The sequence below is a fragment of the Centroberyx affinis genome, unplaced genomic scaffold (assembly GCF_046629955.1).
Source record: "Centroberyx affinis isolate AG114_WGS23_722 - 3 ecotype Tasmania unplaced genomic scaffold, CSIRO-AGI_Caff_v1 ptg002479l_1, whole genome shotgun sequence".
NCBI lineage: Eukaryota > Metazoa > Chordata > Actinopteri > Beryciformes > Berycidae > Centroberyx > Centroberyx affinis.
In genome coordinates, this window is record NW_027280711.1 from 18,403 (window position 1) to 40,842 (window position 22,440).

Genomic DNA, 22,440 nt, shown 5'->3' on the forward strand with positions numbered 1-22,440 from the left:
GCGCGGTTCATCAAGGACCTAATGAAAATCCTCTCTCAGCCACATCGGTGCATGTCGGTACTTGCCCTTCTGGCAAGCATGAAAACAGGATCAAATTCAGCCTCACTTGGGGTGCGATCACACTTCTTACAGTTTGTTTTCTTTGATCCAAACCATAGTGGAAAAGGTTACTTTGTTGAAATTTTATATTTGGTTAGTTTAGGTTCACACTGCCCTATTACAAGTGAACCAGGGCTTGTAAACAGAAGTCATATGGTAACCTGTCATCCCACCACATTAGAGATTTTGGCGGCGGAAAATAAAATAAAATTCCGGTCCCTGTAACTGTAGCTAAGCATGATGGACTTGACTACACTCTTTACTGTAGTTTCCCTTCTCTGGTGTTTATACCATGTAGGAACACATGAAGAAATAGCTGAATATGAGCATCAGTCCAGACTGCGGTTTACCCTTGGTTCTGTTTGTTCTGCTAGGCTTTCCAAGCAGGAGGAACGGCTGGCTCTTAGATGTCAACATCCGTCTCCTTATACCCACAAAGCCTTGCATTTTGGGGTTGTTCCCTGTAGTTGGTTTTGATTCCGTTCTCACACTTGCATTTTCAGTCATCTCTGTGTCTTGGTGTTCACCTGAGTTCTTACCGGGCCAAATGAACCAGTTAACACTCCAGAGGTTAAATAAATTGCTTCAAAGATGCTTGGTGTGAATGACAAAGGTATGGCAGGTGCCCATACCTTGCCATAACGACTTGATACCCATGTGCAGTATACTGTAGCTCCATATCTTCCTATATAGCCTCTTGGATGGGTCTCGCAGTATAGCCACCAGCAAGGATTGATATTGGGGGGAGGGGATCACCGCGGCCCCTTTAAGAGATGTTTTGACTCTGCACGTGCTTGCCTTATATGGGAGCAGCAACAAACTATGACCGTTAGTTACCTCTGTGCTTCTCCGCTCCGCGCCGCTCCGCATTGAACAGCGCTATAAAAGCCTGCTGGAGGAAAAAAAAGGCAGTTTTGAGAGACGGAGACAGACAACAGCTGAAGACAGTAACGGTAGAGGAGTAATTCCTTACTTTTTTGTTTACCTTATCCTGGACGAAGGAGTACACTTTATGAGAGGAGAAAGAGCGGATATTCGCATTGTTCGGGATAAAGGTGAGTTTTGAGTTTTGTTGTGAATTTTTTTTTAGGGGGATTTGTGAGTTTCTTTGTTGGGTTAACAGAAGGATGACATACTTCTGTGTCATCATGTTACAGTGACAAAACTTTTTTTGATGTCATTATTTGTCCACATATAGTCAACTTGATACTCTCACTTAGGCTTTGTGTATCAATTAAGACTCGAAAATCATTTTTTGCTCGAACGCTTCTGTGGCTCCCCATTAATCTGAGTTGAATCCTTTTAGCGTCGCAAACTTGAAAAATAATTGCAATGTGCTGAATGGACGTGATATGTTAAAGGTGGAATAGTTGCTAAGGTGAAATGACACTAAGTATAGTTTCATTGTTTTCAATGTATTTTGATGTATGCCAGTTGCCTTTTCGACCGTCTGCCGTGCTGGACCAGTGTCAAGCCAGCCAGAATAAAGAGTAGGGCTTCCGGTCCGCGCTTTCAAATTAAAAGCCTCATCGACGGAGTCTGTTGCAACTAGTTTTGTTGATACAAAGTAGCAAAATTAAGAATAAGACGGAACGTGTTTAGTAAAGGGAAATATTTTTGGTGTTATTTCCCCCTGCTTCACAGCATGAAGCCCACCATAGGCCATATAGGTTCATGCAAAATGCCACGTATAAAGAGCTGGCAAAAATACAGAAAGACAGACTCAAACACAAAACCTATAGTTTACCAGCCAACTTGGAAGGATGTCTACTACGTGGATTTTTTTTTAACTCATAGTAACGACAATATTGTTGTGAAAGGCTGTATAATGGAACTTGAATTACCTGGTGGCAAGTATTTTCTAGTGACAAATCGTCGGACACTAATTTTGAAGGAAGATTCGTCTTACTTCTGGTCTTACTCTGTTGGGCTTGACGCAGCTGTTGGTCAGCATCGCGAAGCTGAATGCCCGAGAGTAACCCCAGTTCAAAGAGAACAATGAAACACACGCACATACAAGTCAGACAAAGATTTATATCACTCAGCCACATTGACATTGGCACTACTGGGTCGCAGTGAAAAAGATATACACTTGCGGTTATGAACTGTATGTTTTATTTCTGTCAGTGACATTTTTTTCTGTGTTTTCTGTTTTTTCGACGGCTCTATGGGATTTGTGCTGTTGAATGTTCGTTTTTGAACGATGTGCGTGTCTGCAGTGATGTTTCAACGTCGACGAAATGCCTTTGCTGTCTGCTTTCATTCGTGGTTTGACCCAGCAAAATGTGTCTCTTTCATGTTTTCATGATTGCTCATCAAAGCATCGATTATCCCATCGCCTATCACTCTGAGGGATGAACTGTTATTCACTGGATAAATTTCCCTTTCGGAATAATCCCTCAAGTGTGTTCTGAAACAATGGACTCCAAGGGCGCATAGTCGAGGAAAAAAACAATCCTGTATGTGGAATATATGATAACACGTGAGTGACGATTGATGGTAAACAAGTGAAAAAATGGCAATATTTATGTGTGCCGCTAGGGGCGCGCTGGCTCTGCACCATTCGGGCTGCACAGCGCTCAGCAGGGGCCCCACTTCAGGGACCTGCTTTCTCGCATTTCCACCTCAGCCTTCCCGTAAAATCAGGGATGTAATGCAGGGTAAACCCATATAAACAACCGACCTTTTTATTTGCTGAATAGAGTCCCCCTTTTTAGGCTGACTAGATCTTTATGACGCTGTGGTTATAGAAAACATCACTGATGTAAGTTATATATGAAGATCTTTTACAGGAAAAAAAAACATTGTTGGCATGCTGCTTCTCTGAAAATACAATTGATTTTTACCTATACTGGTGGTTGTTTGTTTGCCTGATGATGATCCCCAACTGGAGATCACGGTTTTACACATCTTTTTTTTATTTATATCTAGGCTATATCTCTATCATTTTTTCATTCTTTGGAATTGATGGCAGTGGGAAATCGGTGCATTCTGTGCCAAATGCATTCAAGGTGTAAACTGTGTACAATGTAGACCACCCACACATAGAACAGCATTGTAGACAGCAGTATTGGCATACTAGCGATGTTTTTCTCATTAATTTCCCAAGGGTTCGACCATGGAATACATTCAGTGAAATAGGAATGTAGATCCAGCGTTTGTGGATGATGAAAGTAGCGGTTTACTTGTAATGACATGCTCTTTCTGGGGGATAAAGCCTGTGTTAGTGATTCTGGCAGCAGCTGGGTCCAAAGAAAAAAAAACGGTCTAGGAACCCTCCTGGGTTTCAGGGGTCCTGGTGAAATGATCTTATCTGCTTTAGCAATGTTTGAAATGGTCAGTTATGCAGTCAGTGAGTAACTCCACTATATACTGTATGTCTATTGAAATCTTACAGTTCCGCTGGTTAAAACAGTGTGTGATGCTCTATGTGCCAAATGTGCATGAATTACCTGCAAATCCTGTTATTTCTCTTTAGGCAAACCTACTGCGGGTATTTAATGGTTATGTGCTGTGAGTAACGCCAGTGTACTGAATGACTCAATCTGTTACAGAAAGTACATCTGGCAGTACTACAGATAGGGTGCATGGTACACTGTGTGTTAATTGTTTGTCCATCCCAAAGTCCCTGTTTGTCCCCTGTTTTATTGTGACATTGAGTACACTCCAGTGTCATTACTTAATAAGACCAAATTCCATAAAATAAAAAAAAAATGTACTTATGCAACATTGTAGATGAGGAAGTGGTATAACTGCTGAGAAGTCGGTATAGTCAGCAATCCTTTGTTCCTATAACTCTCTCAAAATCATAAGATTTATTTTGTATTTTTTGGTCTGTCATGATGTTAACTGTGCAGTCTTTAAGATATGTGGCTGTCTCCACTGTCAACAGACTGTAAAATGGGAAGAAGTAATTACTAAGCAATGCTTACGGGCATAAAGTCTGGTTAGTCTTAACCTACGAGTATCTGGATATGTATCTACTGCTGAGGAAGTGGGTATAATGTAATTGTTGTGTTATCCTGATTGTGTTATAGTATATAGCGTAAATCCATACTAAATTTAATTATTCCTTTTAGTAGGGCAGGGCTTCTTCAACTTTTTTGCACTAGCAAAAGGCCAATGACCCATTTTAAGTTGTGTGCCAATTCTTTAAAGACTATTCAACAGGGGAGAAAAGTAAAAAAATTATCACTGTGCTGTCATTCCACTCTATATGACCCCCTATCTGCTTTATCCTGTATAATTAGGCAGGAAATTCAACAGGATAAACAGGATGGCTTTGATCAAACCACTGATGAAAACAACTTAATTATTGGTAATGCTATTTATTTAGCCTTTCTTCAATAATGGGTTAGCACACAAATGAATAGAAACAAGTACAGATTTTATCCAGGGTGTATTTGTGTTGATGATTGATGATGATTCTTCTGTTAAGTACTGCTCAATAAAGAGCTGACATGATTTTCTAACCCCTGACTGACTGACCTTAATTTAACTCTTGATGACTGAGGCACTGTGGCAAAAAGAAATATAACCCCCCCCCCCCCCCCCACAGAACTGCAATAAAAAAATGTGAGTTTTGGTCTTCTTTGAGTGATTTGGCATCAAAAGAATGGTCTTGGTGGTCTGATCAATGTCTGTTGCATAAAACGGGACTGAGCCGAAACCAAGGACTATTGAATCCACAAACAAATAGAGAGTTGGCATGAAGAAGTGTGCTACCCACGCTGGCTGGCATACATTTTAAGTCAATTTCAAGTTTAAGTATACAAACCCAGTTGTGAAAGGTTGCTTTGCAGACCAGTAGTAGAGAAAACAAAAATAGAAAAGTGTGAAAGTGTATATACTCCCAGTAACAGGTTACTGGGAGTGAGCGTACCCAGTACCCATGCTGCTAAATCAGTAAAGCAGTTTGCTTAGATGGAACAGTGTGGATGGCAGGGAGCTGAAGTTAGTTAGTTTACTTTATTGTCCTCAAAAAAATTCTTCTCCACTGCCAGTGCAGTAAAGTATTGTTTTCTCTCAACTGTTACCTCAAGTGCAGGATATTGTGTGACATTGAGGTGTTTACTGAGGGGGGGGGGTTGTGTTAACGAAGGCCGTACCGACCACTTTCACCCCACGCTGAAATTGCTCCACACTCCCACTCATCCTCAAAGTTTAACCACTGCTTAGCTCTGACCTTTGGACAGATGATGAGTCTAACATCAAGTGGACCTGTGAGTCTAGCTAGAAGCCTTCTTCTGTCGTTAGTTGCCATCATTTGCTGACTGTCTTTGTGCCGCCGGCTGGGACTGGAACCGTCTTGTTTGACACAATAGGTGAATCTGTTTTCTTGGCTGCTTTCTCTCAGTAACAATTCTGTTTTTCCTGTGGCAGTGTATTTTAGTTTTGACTTTTTTTTTTTTTTTTTGGTGCCACTGTTGACAACGTGCCAGTTGATTTATTGGGTAATGGTCACTGTGCTCTTGTTTGCTTTCTGTCCTTGATGATTTTAAGGGTTTTCTTCATTTGGGAGACTCTGCATGCTTTTAGCCTGTTATAGCAGCGGGAGCTGGACCGCAGAGTTATACTTAGTAAATTTGCACTCACGCTCTTGATTGTCGTATTTTCCTTGATGACTTTCTGCACTGTCTTCACATGGTTTTGGTGAGTCATTGTACTCGGGAGCTGGAGCACATTGTTAGATGACTTTGTGAGCCATGTCTTTATTCTCCTGGGACAGAGCTGGGCCTTAGCCGATCCTGTTTAATCACTGGCTTGTTGCACACTAGGAAAATTCGGTGACTATGTGAGCCCTTTTTTTTGCCTGCTTTACATTTGTGAATTAACAGTAGCTGACCCCCTCTCTGTCTTTGTCTTGTTTGTTTCACAGTAAGGAGCTGGAGCGTGCTCAGTGAGGTCGGGCAGACGGCGACATGGCAGTCTCCACTCAGCTGGGTTTACTGCTTTGGAAGAACTTCACCTACCGACGGAGACAGACTGTAAGTAGGATGGGTGCTTATCGGTTACTGACTCATAAGTACAATGGAATGGATGACATTTTCAGTCAGCATTTCAATACAAAGTTATTTATATATTTATTTATATATTTATCTATCTATTTATTTATTCATTTTGAATTACTCTCTCCTTTCCTTGTGCTTGTTTCTCAGCATTTGTATCAGCTGGAAATGTGGATTTCACTATTATATTCCATGCTTTGTATACTTGTATTTGTATACTGTATTTGTGTTTGAGATAGAACACAACACAACAAAACAAAAGAATGCCTTGACATGTTTTTTGGTTTGTTTTTAGTTTGTTATTCTTCTTTACCAGGCACCAACATGTTTCAACATGGCACATTAGCTATGGTGAAACAGCTTGTTTCCATTGCGAGCATGCCTTATTCAAAACAGTGGCTGCTGTTGGCCACAACTGACTCATTAGCTTGCGGTTAGCAATGTCCTCTTGTTTGCACTTACCAATGCTAATAATGCATCAAGCAACTTTTTAGGTCAGCCAGTTTTGGAGTAGACAACTGCTTGGCAAAGAAAAAAGCAAAAAAAAACAAAAAAACAAAAGAAAAAGCTAAAAAGCTAAATGTAAGGCTGTTATTGGTTCTCCCTGAAAAGCTTGGTCTCAGTAAGATTTTCTATGAGCCCACCATGAATCAGAGGTGACTTAGTACCGCAGTGACTACTCGGAAAAATATTACAAAGGCAGACCATTGAACTTTTTGCCTTTTACATTTTAATATGCATGGCTCCAATGAGAATGCAACCCACAACAATGGAAATGATGTAATTCACCTCTGGGCCACTTGGGCTGAAAACCATTACAGATTCATTATGAGTACTGTGAGTCACCATCCAGTGCCGGTTGATGCCCACACACTCAAAATGATGTAAATCGAATTCAGGGCTATAGTATAATACTTCTTTATTGTGAAGGACTCACACTTGCTTACAATTGATCAGCTTGTTCATCAACAGAAACCCTTCGTCAAAGCAAGCTGTGGACTGAACTTTAATTTAAGTCGTATTATTTCCAACAAAGGGATATGATGCCTGGACAGTGTCTATATCCATATCCCCACATGCCATGTTTACCATACTGGTAAAGGCAGGGACACAGGCAGCTGATGCTGGGAAGCCATATGGAACAGATGGACAAACCCATAGTCCTCTAACCCTACAGAGCTCCCTCTCTGTCTCTCTCTCTTTCTCCTTATTAACCCATATACTTCCCAGACGCATATGGTGGGATTACTGTGTACAATGGACAACAGCTGACACCCCCCCCCCTACACTCCACACACACACATACAACATGTCGCACAACCCGTGACATGGTAAATGGTACATACAATGACCCAAATTCTACTGCAACAGCGGGGCGGCCGTGCTTTCAAAAAGAGGTTTAGCATGCATTTGCATTTGTGTAAATTTGCTGAGGCCAATATTTTAGCGTCAGGCCTTTTTTTTTTTTTACTTCTAAAGCAGCAGAGATACCTTAGTTAAAGTGTGAGTATGCAAAAACGGTGAAGCATATGTGAAAACTTTCTGAGAAGAAGAAGAAGAGTAGAGTTTTATGTCCCGAGAGTGTAAAGGCTTCTTTCACTTGGTTGATTGACCTCTCTGTCTTCCCTCTCTCCTCTTTTTTTTCTTCCTCTCTCCCTCTCAGATCCAGCTGCTGATCGAGATCGTCTGGCCTCTGTTCATCTTCTTCATCCTGATCTCAGTCCGACTCTACTACCCGCCCTACGAACAGCATGAATGTAAGGAGACAGGGAAGGAGGGAGGGTAGCTAATTTTTCTGTTTTACTGGACACAAGGCTTTCATTCACTTCTAATGGGAGAATCCCCTTTCCCTGCTTTTCCCCTACTGTCTTGTGTCCCTGATCGCATTTATCCCTATATTCTGAAATATCCCTAAATTCTGAGTGTTGACGTCGTCTCCAATGATGAGTGCTTCCGTTATTTTACACTCGTCAAAGTGAGCCATACACTTTGGTGGCATGTGCAACCTTCATTTAAAATTGGCCATTGTGAGTATACATGATTGAAGTGGGCCACAGGGCACAGTAGGTACCCACTTAAACTCAATCATTCGTTATTCCTGTGTGTCCTTGGTGTTGCGCAGTGTGCGCCATTGCACGAGTCACACAGATTTCAGCAGACTTGTCCCCTATATGCCAACTCAAACAACTGTTGTGTACTTGGAAAGTCCAGTGAATGAAACATGCTGAAGATAATCCTTGCCACTTCATGGCAGAAGATATATACTGTATATGTTTTTTTTTTTGTCAGGAGGAATCACATTTAGTGCCAAAATGTTCAAAATACATGGGCAAAGCACTGAGCCCAAGATGTCAAACAATGAATTAAATTGTATCTGCAGAGAGAGGAGATAATCTCAAGAAAGTTATGAAGGGCTTTTCCTGTCTTTGTCTCTTTTTTTCAATTTGAGATAAAGGGAAGACAGTTGTTGATGTTGTTGGTGCGATTTCTTCTGAACAAAATTGGACAGAACAACTTTTTGAGAGCACCAGATGATGAACACAAAAACAAAAGTGATGATATTCTCCAAATAATAATATTGTACACAGGAAAAGACAAGTAATTGATGTAATTTTTCATGATCATTTTCCCAGAATCCTTCATTTATTACTACTTTAACTTTTACTATCCTTACTTTTACCTGCCTCTTGGAGCTGATCACACCCCTGATAATTGAACTACTCGGGGCAAACTGCGCTTTTCTTGGTACTGAAACAGCAGCGCAGTGCTAGGAATTGAAACGTCCTCGGAAATCAACATGTTAGTCATCCAAGGTCTCCATGTTATTGTCACAGAAGGACCTGTTCGATTTGTCAATATTTGTTTGCTCTGTGTGAACATGTGATAGGGCCTTCAGCTCCGGGAAACAGGAATTACAATATCATTTGTCAGCAGTTCTGGTTTCACAAGTTTGACCACGTTTCAACTCAAGGGTCTCATATTATCTCTGGTTGGAAGCACAGAAAATTAAATCACCAGTGCAAATACATTTTTTACAGTTCTGGGAAATTCTCAGAAGGAAAAACAAGTAAGGTCATCTTGACACAGTTTTTCAGCAGTTTTTTTAATGACTCACTGAAGTCCATAGACGGTAAAAGCCCATTCGATTTTCATGTGATCAACTTATGGAACAAATCAAAATGACAATTATTGATTTGAAAAAAAAAATCAATAGAAAGTGATTTGTTCACTCCCTGGTCAGAGATATTGAACCTCCCTCCATCTCCATAATCAAACACATACAGTAAACCCCTACGGTGCAATCTCAAGGAGCGTTTGTTTTACTGTACCTGTCAAGAAGTAGGTCAGGTTCAGGGGGGGTGGGGTGTTGGCAGGCGTAAAGGTTGGTGTTATTTGTTTGTACTGCTGCCATATTTCTCTGTGAGCTTGTCAATATAGTTCCCTAACGAGGGCGGTTTACCAGTTCAGCAGGTCAGGTGTGGCACAGTGTAGTAAATTCGGATGGCTTTGGCCGCCTTATTTCATACACGCCACTTCCACTGTAAGTTATAGGTGACGTACTGTAGATAGCTAGGAAGTCGTTATTGATTGTCTGAGCCTGAAATATGTTTGACAGCATGCATAAAATAAGGCTAATCAATTCCATGGAAGGGATTTCGTAAAAAGCTGGTGCAGGCATATGCTTGCACACACACACACACACACACAAATCAGTCAAGCATGTAATCATTTTGAGATTGTTCACGACCATTTTGTTGAACATGAAACCAGTCCCTCCATCTGGGACAAAAGCACTAGTGACAAGTGAAACTGTATCTCAACCCAGCCCAGTAAACCCAGTGACTTCTACACAAGTGGGTCAACCCCTATCTCTCCATCAATACTTATCTATTCAGTGTGATAGCGATTTTAGCTACCGTAAATTGCAGCAGCAGTAGCGGTGGAGTTGGCTGATAAGTGTTGAGACGACAGTAAAGATAAAGTCAGGGCTTTATGAAATCGACTCCTACGGCAGTAACTCTGGGCAGGTCAGCCTGGTGGTGATGGTGTGTGTATGTGTGGGAAGGAGGCTATAATTAGTTTGCGATCTTATTTTTACATTGTAACAACTCTCTCAGATGCTCTCCAGTAGAAATGTGCCTCGTAGCTAATTTCAGTTGCCCCCCTTAGCGAGTTTGTTCTGCACTGTCCAGCAGCACTGGTTCTGGGACAGAGAAACTCTCAAGTGTTTAACCAAAAGGCCTCTTTACTGGTGTTACTGTTGTCAACTGGGACACTTATTTACAGACAAGACCTGACAATGGAACACTTAAGATTGTTTGGTGTAGAGTGCAGTGGGATAACAGTAACCAGTAGTTAATGAGACAAAAACAAAGCCTTTACACAACAAAGACTTTACCCCTCTGATTTACAAGAACGTACATGATGACATGATCCTAGCTTTAAGACTATCTTTAAACGTTTGTGTGCCCTCTCTTACCTTTTCAGGCCATTTCCCCAACAAGGCCATGCCCTCAGCGGGTACCCTGCCCTGGGTGCAGGGCATCATCTGTAATGCCAACAACCCCTGCTTCCGCTACCCCACTCCCGGAGAGAGCCCCGGGGTGGTGGGAAACTTCAACGATTCTATGTGAGTAACACAGCCTTCGTATTTACTCGCTGGTCACCCAATGCACTGCTTTGATTGATAGGATCAACTGGTGGTGAAACTGGTCGTCTCTCTCAGCTAATCTGTGTCTCTCTGGTCTCTGTGGGCCCCATCAGAATCTCCCGTCTGTTCACGGATGCTAAGAAGATCCTGCTGTACAGTCAGAACGATAAGAGCTTCGAGGGCTACAAGGGACTGTTGAGGGCCCTCAGGAAGCTACAGAGGAACACTGCTGGTAAGGACACTCCCACTTGGTTCTCACTCGTTTGATTGTGTCCTTTTTCGTTTGGCCATTTGTTACCGATTGATTCATTCATTTTTGCCCGTGTCCACTTGCTCTCTCAAACGGAAGGGAACAGTTATTTCATCTATCTATCCATTCATACACACCTTTACTGTGTCAGTAGCTCAGTGCAGCAGCTACTGTGCTTCATATCAGTCGAAGAAAATATTTGGGCTCGTGTGAAATTCTTGTTTTTCCACGAGAATTCGATGGATTATTCTGATTTTGACATGAACTTCAAATTTGATTTCATTTGGGTTGATAATCTTTTAATCTCTTATTGAAAACAAAGCAGCTTTTAGTTTTCTTCAGCCCCCCAACAATGCAGCTACCTGAAACGGTGCTCTCAATACAAAATAGAGGTGGGGTTAGGGCCATTCCTCTCTGTATTTGTCACTTATATTGGATCAGTATGCTAAGAGTATGTTTGCAGTGTAGCGGGGCAAATTCCATACATTTTTAGCTTTCATTCTGCAGACCAGTGTTGAGGGTGTAACCTGCCCCTTCCTTATCACTGCCTGCCAGCTCTGGTGGCGCCCGTCACCCAGAGGCCAGTGGGGGTTGCGCTTCTCTCCCTCTGTCATTTTGTGCCATGGGGTCGAGGTAGAAGACAGGAAAAACGTAGAAAACCCTGCACCACCCTGAAAATCAAGATGCAGATCTGGTAGCAAATGGCTATTTAACTTGGTGTGTGTGTCTGCCGAGTCGGAATGCTGCTGCTTCCTGTTTATGGCAACAGATCACACACACACACACACGCTGCAATCAGATGCAGTCGACCACTGATAAGTGTAGCGCACGCTATTGAGCAATATCTGCTATCAATTTTACTTGCACATTTTTACGCGTCATCTGCAATGTCTGTCACATTATTCAAACCGTTGGTGAAGATTTGATGCTTTATGATATTTTGATGTCTAGATCATTCGTGTGAAGTTTAATGGAGCAACAGTTTGAGAGAGGGGGGAGAGAGAGAGACGGCGGGAGGGAGAAAGAGAGACAGAGAGATAGGGAGATAGAGACAGGGGGAGAGAGAGATAGAGATAGGGGGAGGGCAGAGAGAGAGAGAGAGAGAGGGGGCCAGTCAGAATGATTCACCATCATGACCTTGGCTGGTTCGGAGCGGAGAAAGGTCATCTTTCTAAAATAACAGCTTGTTGATGTCTCCGCCGTGTCGACTCAGTGGAACTCGGGGACCAACCTGAAAATAGTAAAGAGGACGGTGTTGCTCTTACTTTGCTTGAATACAAGTCACACAGACAGACAGACGCTGCGCAAAGATGAGCATTTTCATTTCAATTCCATACCCATTACTCAGACAGAGGGGGGAACACACTGTGAGCAGGCTGTATTTTTCCAGCCTAGCATGTGCATGAGGGCAACCAGGAAAAAAAAAAAAAGGATAAATGCAGGTTAATAAAATATGCAAGGGCATGACAGGACAGTGCAGACTGCCGCAACAATAAACAGCAGTGATGTAACGAGTGACCTGTTAATTACTAGAGTGGAATGAATGACTCTAATTAGATGTTATTGTCCTTGTGTTTGGTCTATTCGTTTTGCTAAAGGAACATTTCATTAGATCTGTGATAATAACACGCAAACGGATCCCATCTATTGCTTGGAAGATGTCCTCCTCTTCTTGTGTTAGTAAAGTGGAGGCCAGTGATGGATCTTCATCTCATCTGCAATCTTTGGCTCATGCCAGCTTAATTGCAATGAAAACTGAATCGCATGAACGAGCCCATCCAGGAGTATGCGTGGAAAAATGTCCTGTTGTTCATTCTTATAAAAAAGGCATTTGAGCATCTGTGCGCTCCCATCACATTGATTTTTCGAAATAAGTGCTCAATCCCATACGTACACTACTCTCCCTTTTTTTCCCCTCAATCCACGTGAGGGAATCAACTGCCGTTCGACAGAGAGGGAGGACGGCGATGTGCGTTGCGAGGAGAAAGTAAACATCGCGTGAGAGAGCGGAGCCCCGTCACGTGTCGGTTAATAATTCAGCGATCGACGGGGGTCAGCGAATGAGCTTTGCGGAGACAAGGAAGGGGGATCGGGAGGGGGCGGGGGTCAAAGGGAGACGTGAGCTTATCGCCAATACAGCAGATAGACGGATAACGAGATAAATCACAGAGGATATAGGGTTTTTTTTTGGTTCTTTTCTGCTTTATTAGATGATGCGTGGTGCAGAATGCCAGAGCCCATAGAAGAAAGAAGGAGAATCAACAGGTAAAATGTCAAACCGAGACAAAAAGAGGATGGAGAAAGGACTGATATTTTAAGAACCGATTCGCAAAAGGTGTGACGCTCAAAGATGAATCTTTTCATGTGCCGCAGGTTTTTCTCTTTTTTTTTTTCCCTCCTTTCTCCTGTCTTTCCACAAGAGCGAGGCTCGAAAGGGGATTTGCATAATAGAGGAGAACATTTTACATTTTTAGCCTTTTCACCAACTTGACATTTCGTCTGGCTGGCTGCTCGAAAAGACTCCCATTTGATTCAGACACTTGGTGCGTTTGAGCCCGCTCTTTCAAAACGGGGGGGGGGGGGGGGGGCTTCTGAAACATCCTGCACCGTCCTTTTTTCCTTGAACACACACACGTCACACGAGTTTGCATCGACAAACACACACACACACACACTCTCTCAATCCAACAAGTTCTTTTCCCCTCTGATTCTCTGCAAGAAGACAGTGTTGAACTGCGCACCCATCTTACAGCCATTTTGTAGGCTGTTTTCCCTAGTGCCAAACTGTGTGTGGCAGCCATCTTAAGTTTACCAGGCTGTTCTTCTGTTGCCAGGCTATGGCAGAGCAGGGAAATTTGCTGTTCCATAATGATCGCAGCCTGTTTGTGGACTAGTTTGCCCAGTGCTGAGGCTGGTTGCTGGTTGAGGTGTGTGGTGTAATTACTGTTTTTAAACTGGATGCACTACCACCACCGCCAGAAGCGCGTATAGACTTGTGTAGCAATAATTCTGGCTTCTCCCTTTTACCCAGTTGGCACGGACACTGGCAGGACACACACACACACACACACACACACAGATTAGGTCTGCCACTTGGTTCATGGTCTAACTTCAACAAACTCTCTGACCAGTGTAATGGAGGGGATTTAGTCCACTTAAGTAGTGCAAATACAGACACACACACACGCATACACACACACACATACACAAACATAGGCAGATAAGATAACATACAGGAAGATGCTTAAAGGCAAACAGACCTTTGCCAGACTTTCCATTTTAACCGAGGTAAGGTGTAACCTAACTTGCTCCCGTGTTCTACCATCCAATCCCTTCTATCCTCAAGGGCCCAGGGCTGCAATGCACCATGGGAGCTGTAGTTTCCTGCAGGGAGGCTGATTAGACCTCATTAGCACTCCCCAGTTGTTCACCCCTGAGGCCTGGGGTCACACACACACACACACACGCGCGCGCGCGCGCGCACAAAGGCGCAGGTGCACAATTATACACGGGAATGCACAGAGGCCCACAGAGAGAGTGTGTGTGTGTGTGTGTGTGTGTGTGTGTGTGTGGACACGCGTAGAAACACACAGATGCTCACAAAAATAATATATACACTAGTGCACAGCGGTGAAGACACTGCACATGCTCTCTCTCTCTCTCTTGAGCACACACAACCACACACACACTGTTCTCTTTCACTTCCTCCCAAGGGACGTTCAGTTCAGCAAAGTGTTTCCTGTTGTGTGTGTGTGTGTGTGTGTGTGTGTGTGTCTTGTGTCATCTGATAGCTGTAATAGATGGAGAGCAGAGGTAGAGGTTCACTGGAGGAGAAGATTCTGAAAAAGTAAATCATCTAAATACAGTCATTAGAGATTTTATTTTTGCACCATGCAGCATATAGCTTAATAATTGGTTTCCTTTTTTTTTTTTATTTCAGAACTTCCATTAGCAGTGTTCAGTTTGGCTTCTGAAACCAGTAGAGTAGAGCAGAATAGAGCAGAGTAGATTAGGTTTGAGTATAGTTTATCAGATTAGGTTAGAGTACATCAGATCAGATTAGAGCAGAGTAGATTAGAGTGGAGTGGAGTAGATTAGAGTAGAACAGAGTAGACTAGAGTAGAGTCGATTAGAGCGGAATAGAACAGAATAGAGCTCTTCAGGGCAAAATAATAGCCGTGATGCGTCAGGTCACGCCAACATCACAACATGCACTTACACAACAGACACAGAGAAGTTTGTTCATAAACAAAATAGCAGTCCGGCTGGCCCGGGGGCTGCGGCGGCTATTCCTGTTCGCTTTGCATGATTCCTCTCACCAAGTTTCACTTAAGAGTTCTCTAGAGTTTGAGAGCAGAGAGAGGCAGAGAGAGAGAGAGTTAAGAGAGAGGAAGAAAGACAGGTCGGCCGGTATCTGGACCAAAGTGGAACGCCCTATAGTAACCTTGGCTGAGTGCAAAAGCTCAGAGCTGAAAAGAGCAGTCTCTGTGTGTGTGTGTGTGTGTGTGTGTGTGTGTGTGTGCGTGTGTGTGCGCTTGTGACCACAGAGCTGACTCAAACTAGTTTCAGAAATGGTTTGACTTCCTCGGAATGCGGCGAAAGTACAATACGCTCTCAGAGCAGAGAGGGCAGCATGTGTCTGTGTGTGTGTGTGTGTGTGTGTGTCTGTGTGTGTGTGTGTGTGTGTGTGTGGATGGACTCAAGTGACAGACTTTGACATCTTAGGTCATCAGTGTCCAGTAAAAGCATTAGTGATTCAGTATAATGATATATTTTTTCTGTTCTTGGTTTCCGTCCAGCACTTGTTGGCTTTGCAAAGTTATTCATACACAAACGTACGATTATAGCTGCTTTATAGCTGGGAACCTTGTTGTATGCCCCAATAAATGTGTGCAATCAGTGGTATGAAGATAACCTAGTAAACTTCTGAGTCTTTTTAATGGGATTTCTGCCTCCCAGAGTGGATTTAATGCTGTCTGTCTTTCTCTGTGTCACAGGTTTCAAGCTGAAGGACTTTCTGAGGGACAACGAGACTCTCTCCCACTTCCTGCACCACAACGCCTCCCTTCCTCATCACGCTCTGAAGCAGATAGTGGAGGCTGACGTCAACCTGGAGAAGGTACAATGACTCAATATTACACTTGCTCAGCGTTTTCCAATGAAAAACCCTGTCATATACGGTCATGGTTCGAGAAAGAAATACACAATCCACATCGAAATGTCTCAAAGTTGAAAAACCCCTCCCCTCCATCCACAGTCTCCCTTCATAAATGCAGTGGATTTAATGGGTGAAACCAATACGGGATCATAGCTTTAATCTAGGTGTTCCATAGTAGCTTTTACACTCTGTATATGCCGTGATATCTAATACAAAAAAGGGAATGCCCTTTCAAGCATATTCATATTTGAATGCGGGGTATTACAGGTGAACTGCTCATATTGCAGCAGCATCAGAGCAGACTAAAGCACAGTATTATAGAGTATACAGTGTCTTTTTTTTCTTTTTTTTTTGTCCATTCACAGTCATCATGCTCTCCGGCCCACAGCGGCTTGTGCATAAATCCAATGACCTTGGCTTGACAGTGTCTGTTTGGGCCACAGGATCTGCTGTGGCACAGCTAAGCCCTTAACACCCAGCAGGAAAGTCACTGTGGGTGGATAGAGGGTGGGGGGGTGGGTGGTAGTGGGTGTCGGGCAACAAAGCACCCTCTCCCCTCCACTGTTCCCCATCCCTTTTCCCCCATTGCAAAAACCCGATTCTGCTTCTCATTTTCATTCCCTTTTCCTTTTTACCTCCAGAGGATTCATTTTCTCCCCATTTTCTTTCCCTCGCCTCTCCGTCTCCTCCGCCATCTTAACCCGATTCTTCTCTTTTTCATCGTTTTCTGTCACCTTCGCTCATACTTTTGTTTGCCTTTGCCTGCGCATCGCTCCTTTTCCAGCTGACGTGCTGATCTATTTCACAGCAGGATTCTCTCCTCCTCCTCCTCCTCCTCCTCCTCCTCCTCTTCCATTCGCATCACTCTTTCGGTTGGAGGACGGGAGTCACATGGCGGCTACTCTTCCCTCCTCCCTCCACCCTTCCCCCGTTTCCCCTCACGTGCCGAGAGAGGGGCTCACAAACACACACAAACACGTAACACCTGGTAGCTCTATTCCGTCTATATTCTTCTATTCTGCTCCGATCTGTCTCTCTCTTTATCTCCGTCATTCTCTCCTTCCGTCTATATATAGTCCTCTTTCCTATATGGTATAAGAAGCCACAAGGATGTCCATATGATGTGGACACAGTCAGCATATAAATGATGAGAAATATTGTTAATAGGGACCAGTAAATGTAAAGTTCAGTAACATTTGTCATCAGTTCCGTGATTATATTCCAGCATTATGAGACACATGAAAACAAACACAACAAATACATGAATCTCCCAGAGGAAAAAATACAAATTCTCTATCGGACGATTAGTATGATTCCCAATCCCCCAATCTCTCACTGTGTACTGCTGTAAGCCCTGATGTTTTTCCAATGAAAAGATTACCAGCTGTGAATGTGTGTGTGTGTTTGTGTATGTATGTAGTCTGGCTGATAAACAGACATGATGACATAAGACCGACTGGTCAAGGACATTTAGAGGATGAGGCAGAGCGTACTCCCCCTGCGCTCTCTAATTGTTTCTCTCTCTCTCTCTCCCCCTCTCTCTCCCCCTCTGTCCCTCTCGGTCTCTTTGTTTTTTGCCATCCTTCTCTCTCTGTCCTCTGTCTCAAGAACATCTTGACACTGTCAGAGAAAACAGAGCCTCTGTCCGGTCCTGAATGCTCCGATGTGTCAGAAAAGGACACTTTGTTATTCCGCCTCCCTGCCCGCAGCTGTGTGTGTGTTTGTGTGTTTGTGTGTGTGTGTGTGTGTGTGCGGGCGTGTGTTCCTCAGGGAGCAGAAATCCTCAGGAGGGTATAGCTCATGGTTATTGTTTAACCCTAACCCTATTTTTGAGAAAAATAAGCGAGGTGTATTCTGAAGACATGAAAAAGAAAAGATAATTTTGTGACAAAAAAACAATTTATTACAGCCAGACGAATCTCTTGGAATAGAGTTTTATTGGATGTCAGTGCTTGTCAAAGACTTTTATCTAAGATGTCCTTGGCAAGACGCAGCTTTGGCGTTTCCTTCCCTCTTGATAGCGCAGAGAATATCTTTCTCTCCGCATCATTGTTTTGTTCTTACAGTGAGTTTTTGGAATCGAACTCTTCTGGGACGAGCCATAACCAAAAAGTTTCAAGAACAACCAGTAATGGAACTGGGTGATGAAACGTGACGTGCAAACCGTGTCCCTGTTGACGCAATATGATTTAACCAGGCAGTCTTTGACACAGAGACTCTGTTTTTCAAGCATTAAGTCAAAACACTTTGCAAAAGCACCGGCTCTGAGGTGCTTTAACGCTCTTGAAATGCAGTTTCTGAATATTTTCTGAATATTTCCTGTTAATGAGTACCTAATATCAACTGTGACATTTATATTAGACAGGATAGGCATTTTGGCGAGACCCTTGTCTAGCACAAGATAAAAGTTAGGATCCGGCTTCCTTATGGTTTTATGGGAGAGGTTGCCGTATGACAATGTCATGAGTCAGACTCAAATCCCACAACTTCACCAGCACATGGTATGAGCATCAGTCATTTTTTCCACCAGAGTCACGTTGATACAACATTTGAACCAAACTAGGCCACGGTCAGACAAACCTAGACATTTTTTCTCTCATGTTTTGTCCTCACAAAATACCTTACACCCAGCCAAGAGACTGGGATGTGCTTACATTATTCTCTGCTTTCTCCGAACCCCCATCTGAAGTGTTTTACTTGCGCTGTCTCTGCTATTATAAAACATGTTCTTATCTTCTAATCTTATGTTTCTTCTCTCTCCCCCTCTCTCTCTCCAGGTCCTGACTAAAGGTTTCGGCTTCCACCTCAGAGACCTCTGCAACGCCACGTCCCTGGAAGAGTTCGTCCACATCGCCGACAGCAACGTGTCCCGCCTCACGCAGGAGATCATCTGCAACTCCTCCAGTGAATGGCTAGACAAAGCCCAGAGCCACTTTCTGTCCAACTTGGACTTCCTCAAACCCATACGGGTGAGTCTGTCTGTCAAAAGTTGAGTTACTCGCCTGGGTATGGTTTCTGAAAAATTCGGTTTTGCCTAGCCTATCTGTGTCTGTTGACATCCTGTGAGTCAATCCGTCATCCCGGAAATCCAGGTCAAGCTGAACTTTTTCCCTCCCATGTTGCATAATTGTCTTGACACATTTCACCAGGACATGACCTCCGGTAGACTAAACCCAGATCACATTCCCATCCTGTTTGACCCAGAACCAAACATTTCATTGTATCATCACGGACCACTTCACACATCCCCTCACCCTGTGCCTCTTGCCTTACTGTTACTGCCAGGAAAGCATCAGGCTTGGCAGAGTCAGCAGATATTTGGGCGTCCTCCAAGAAGTTGAAAATGGTGTTGACTTGAGAAAATGGGGGACCCCAAACCAGGTCGCCCGTGCTAGTAAGGGATCTGCCTTAACACATATTTCTGTCAGAAATCCCAATGTTTATTATCCCGCTCGGGGGACAGTCATCTGGCAACAACAGCGTGTCTGTTCGGAGTTCACAGGCAGAAACATTTGGGGGGCCATGGCTATTATCTGCTTTCAACACTGTATTCCTTTCAGCGACTCCGGTGTTTACAGAATATTTCACAGATGAGTTGAATAATCAGACACTGCTCCCATTTAGACCGACCGCATTCTTACACAACACGAGCGGGAACATCACGCACGAGCACACACGAGGGGAACACACACACGCGCATCCACATGACGGACGGCTGCCTCTCCAGTTCATCCACTTGTTGGGATTGCCTCTTCAAAGTCTCACTGCAGTCGCCTAGACAATGGGAGCCATTGACTCTGACGCTAATGTTATGTGACGAGAGACAAAGGGAGCTAAGTCAGACCCCATATTAATCGCACCAAAGTTCGCTCCCGATCCCTCGCCCCCTCCCTCCATCACTCTTTCCCCTTTTTCCGCACACTCTTCTCATCCTCTCCCCTCCCTTTGTCCCGCGTCACCTCCTCTCCCCTGACTTTAATAACTCCTGTACACCCCTCACACACACACACACACACACACACACCCTACCCGCTTCCCATAAAACTTCTGACCTACATGTGAGTCACGATGGTGAATGTTGGCAAGAGGTGAGCAGAACATTGTGTTCAGTCTTTACAGTGTGGAGAGAGAGAGAGAGAGAAACAGATAAGGGAAGAGAAAGAGAGAAGGTATGTGTCAGGGTATTCTAAGGTCATTACTTTTATAAAATATGTATAGTCATTGTGTTTGTTAGCCAAAAGCTCTGAACTCGCTGTTTTGCTATTAAAGAGATAAGAGAAACCAGTCAACTGTCTCTCTGCCTGTGAATTAAATCCGCTTTACTCAACGTTTCTGGCTCATTGTGGAGCTGATTCACCCAATAAAACATCTTGTTCTTTTTAGCAAGTTAATTGCAAAAATATTGACAAATTCATATGTAAGAATGGAAATTCCTGCTCGAAACTAAATTGGGTAAAAAGGGAGGTCAAAAACTCTTGCACAACTCAACTTTCACTGTGTTGAGGTCGTGGAGGTGGGGTGGTGGGGGGAGTGAGTGAAAAGAGAGGAGAAGAAGGGAAAAGGGACAGAGAGGGAAAAACAGTGAGCAAGCAAATGAGAGAGAGAAAGAGAGAGAGAATGCCATCTCTTTCCTAGAGGGCTGTTCCGTCTTTAGCGACACCTGTGCTTTGTCGAGTGTCGGACATTCCAGCAGCTGACGGCTTAGTGTGATGGACGTGAACACACACACACACACACACACACACACACACACACACACACACACACACCCAGGAGTCTGACTGACAGGAACATGGAAGGTCAAAGCCACGTTGACCTGTCTCAGCTCCCCTCACCTGCCCCACCTTTGACCCCGCCGTCCTTTCTCTTCCTTCCCTCTGTCCCACCTCTCTTTCTGCCTCATCTTTTCCTCCCATCTCACCTCTAACTCTCTCTCTCTCTAACAGAAGGATGTGAGGTCGGATCCCAAGGTCGTCCAGGAGGTCTCGGCCGCAACTGATGGTCTTCTGGAGAGCCTGGGCGCACTGGCCGTGGAGGTATGCGTAACCTCACCACACACACACACACACACACATACACAAACCACACACGTTAATACACATGCAAACAGGACTACTCAAGTATTTGTTTCCAAAGTTCACTCTTCAACGAATAAAATCAACCTCTTTCTTACTAGAATCAGTAGAATCTCATGGAAGTTATTTCACACACACACACACACACACACACACAATCCAAACAAAGCACATTCTGCCACACACATAACACCTGCTTCTGCTCGAAATGCCTTCCTGCATAAAGGTGACAGATCACACCATTACAGCCAATGTCAGACCATGGCTCCCATTTCTCCCACTTGGACCCATTATAAATAATTGCTTTAAGCAAAAGCTAAATGTCACAGAAGAAAAAAACAGTTTTGAGTACCAATGCTTACGGCTTGGAATTTTTTCCTCTCTGTCAAAGAGCTTAGATAAGAGGAAATAGTTCAGATTCTGTGAAATGTTTCCGTTGTTTATTATGATAGAAACAGTAGCAGAGGAGTCGTAGTCAGCCAACATATTTGCACTGTCTGCACTGTCTCACACACACAGGAAGCTATGCGCATACACGTGTGCACAGGAAATGAACACAGGAACACACGCACACACACACACGCGCGCGCGCCTGGTCTAAGCTAATGTAACTCGATATCAGCTGTCGGAATGTAGCGAGAAAGGAGAGAAGCAGCAGTCAGTGACTTAGCAGAGACTAGAGAGGTACAGTAGATCCTTCTGTCGCCAGACTGCACACACACACACACACACACACTCTCTCACCCCAATCCCCAACCCCCATTACAACCCCTGTTCTGAAGCGTCTGCCCTGCTGAGTTGGCGAAATATAACGCCTCAGCTGTGTGTGAGTGTGTGTGTGTGTGTGTGTGTGTGATGCCGTTTTCCATACGCTGTCCATCTAAGCAGCTGTGTGTCATATCAGTTTTGCTTTGCTTGGTGCTGTGTGAGGAGCAAATGATTAATGAGCATGAGCACATGAAGTATGTGATATGACAAAATATGACATTATAACTCTGACTGGTGAATTCACTTGTAGAACATTTACCAATCACTGATTAAAGCATTACTAACAGAGCTTAATCAATCAAATCACTTCTCTTCAGCATGTATTATTTTGTCTCAAGCAGATTATGTTGGTTTGCTTGGCCAGTTGGTAGATGAGGTATGAGGCTGGCAGAAATAAGAAATGAACTTATGTAACCTCTAACTGCCAAGCG

At 43.7% G+C, this 22,440-nt stretch overlaps 1 protein-coding gene across 1 annotated transcript in view; it reads left to right on the forward strand.

The window, feature by feature from the left end:
• Positions 1–1,017: 1,017 nt before the first annotated feature.
• Positions 1,018–22,440, forward strand: part of abca1a (ATP-binding cassette, sub-family A (ABC1), member 1A) — a 46,642-nt gene continuing 25,219 nt past the window's right edge. The window contains exons 1-8 of the mRNA XM_071534046.1: positions 1,018–1,154; positions 5,978–6,086; positions 7,771–7,864; positions 10,596–10,737; positions 10,872–10,990; positions 16,006–16,127; positions 18,944–19,135; positions 21,113–21,202. Of these exons, the coding sequence (XP_071390147.1) occupies positions 6,021–6,086; positions 7,771–7,864; positions 10,596–10,737; positions 10,872–10,990; positions 16,006–16,127; positions 18,944–19,135; positions 21,113–21,202 (825 nt within the window). The 5' untranslated portion in view covers positions 1,018–1,154; positions 5,978–6,020. The remainder of the gene's footprint in view (positions 1,155–5,977; positions 6,087–7,770; positions 7,865–10,595; positions 10,738–10,871; positions 10,991–16,005; positions 16,128–18,943; positions 19,136–21,112; positions 21,203–22,440) is intronic.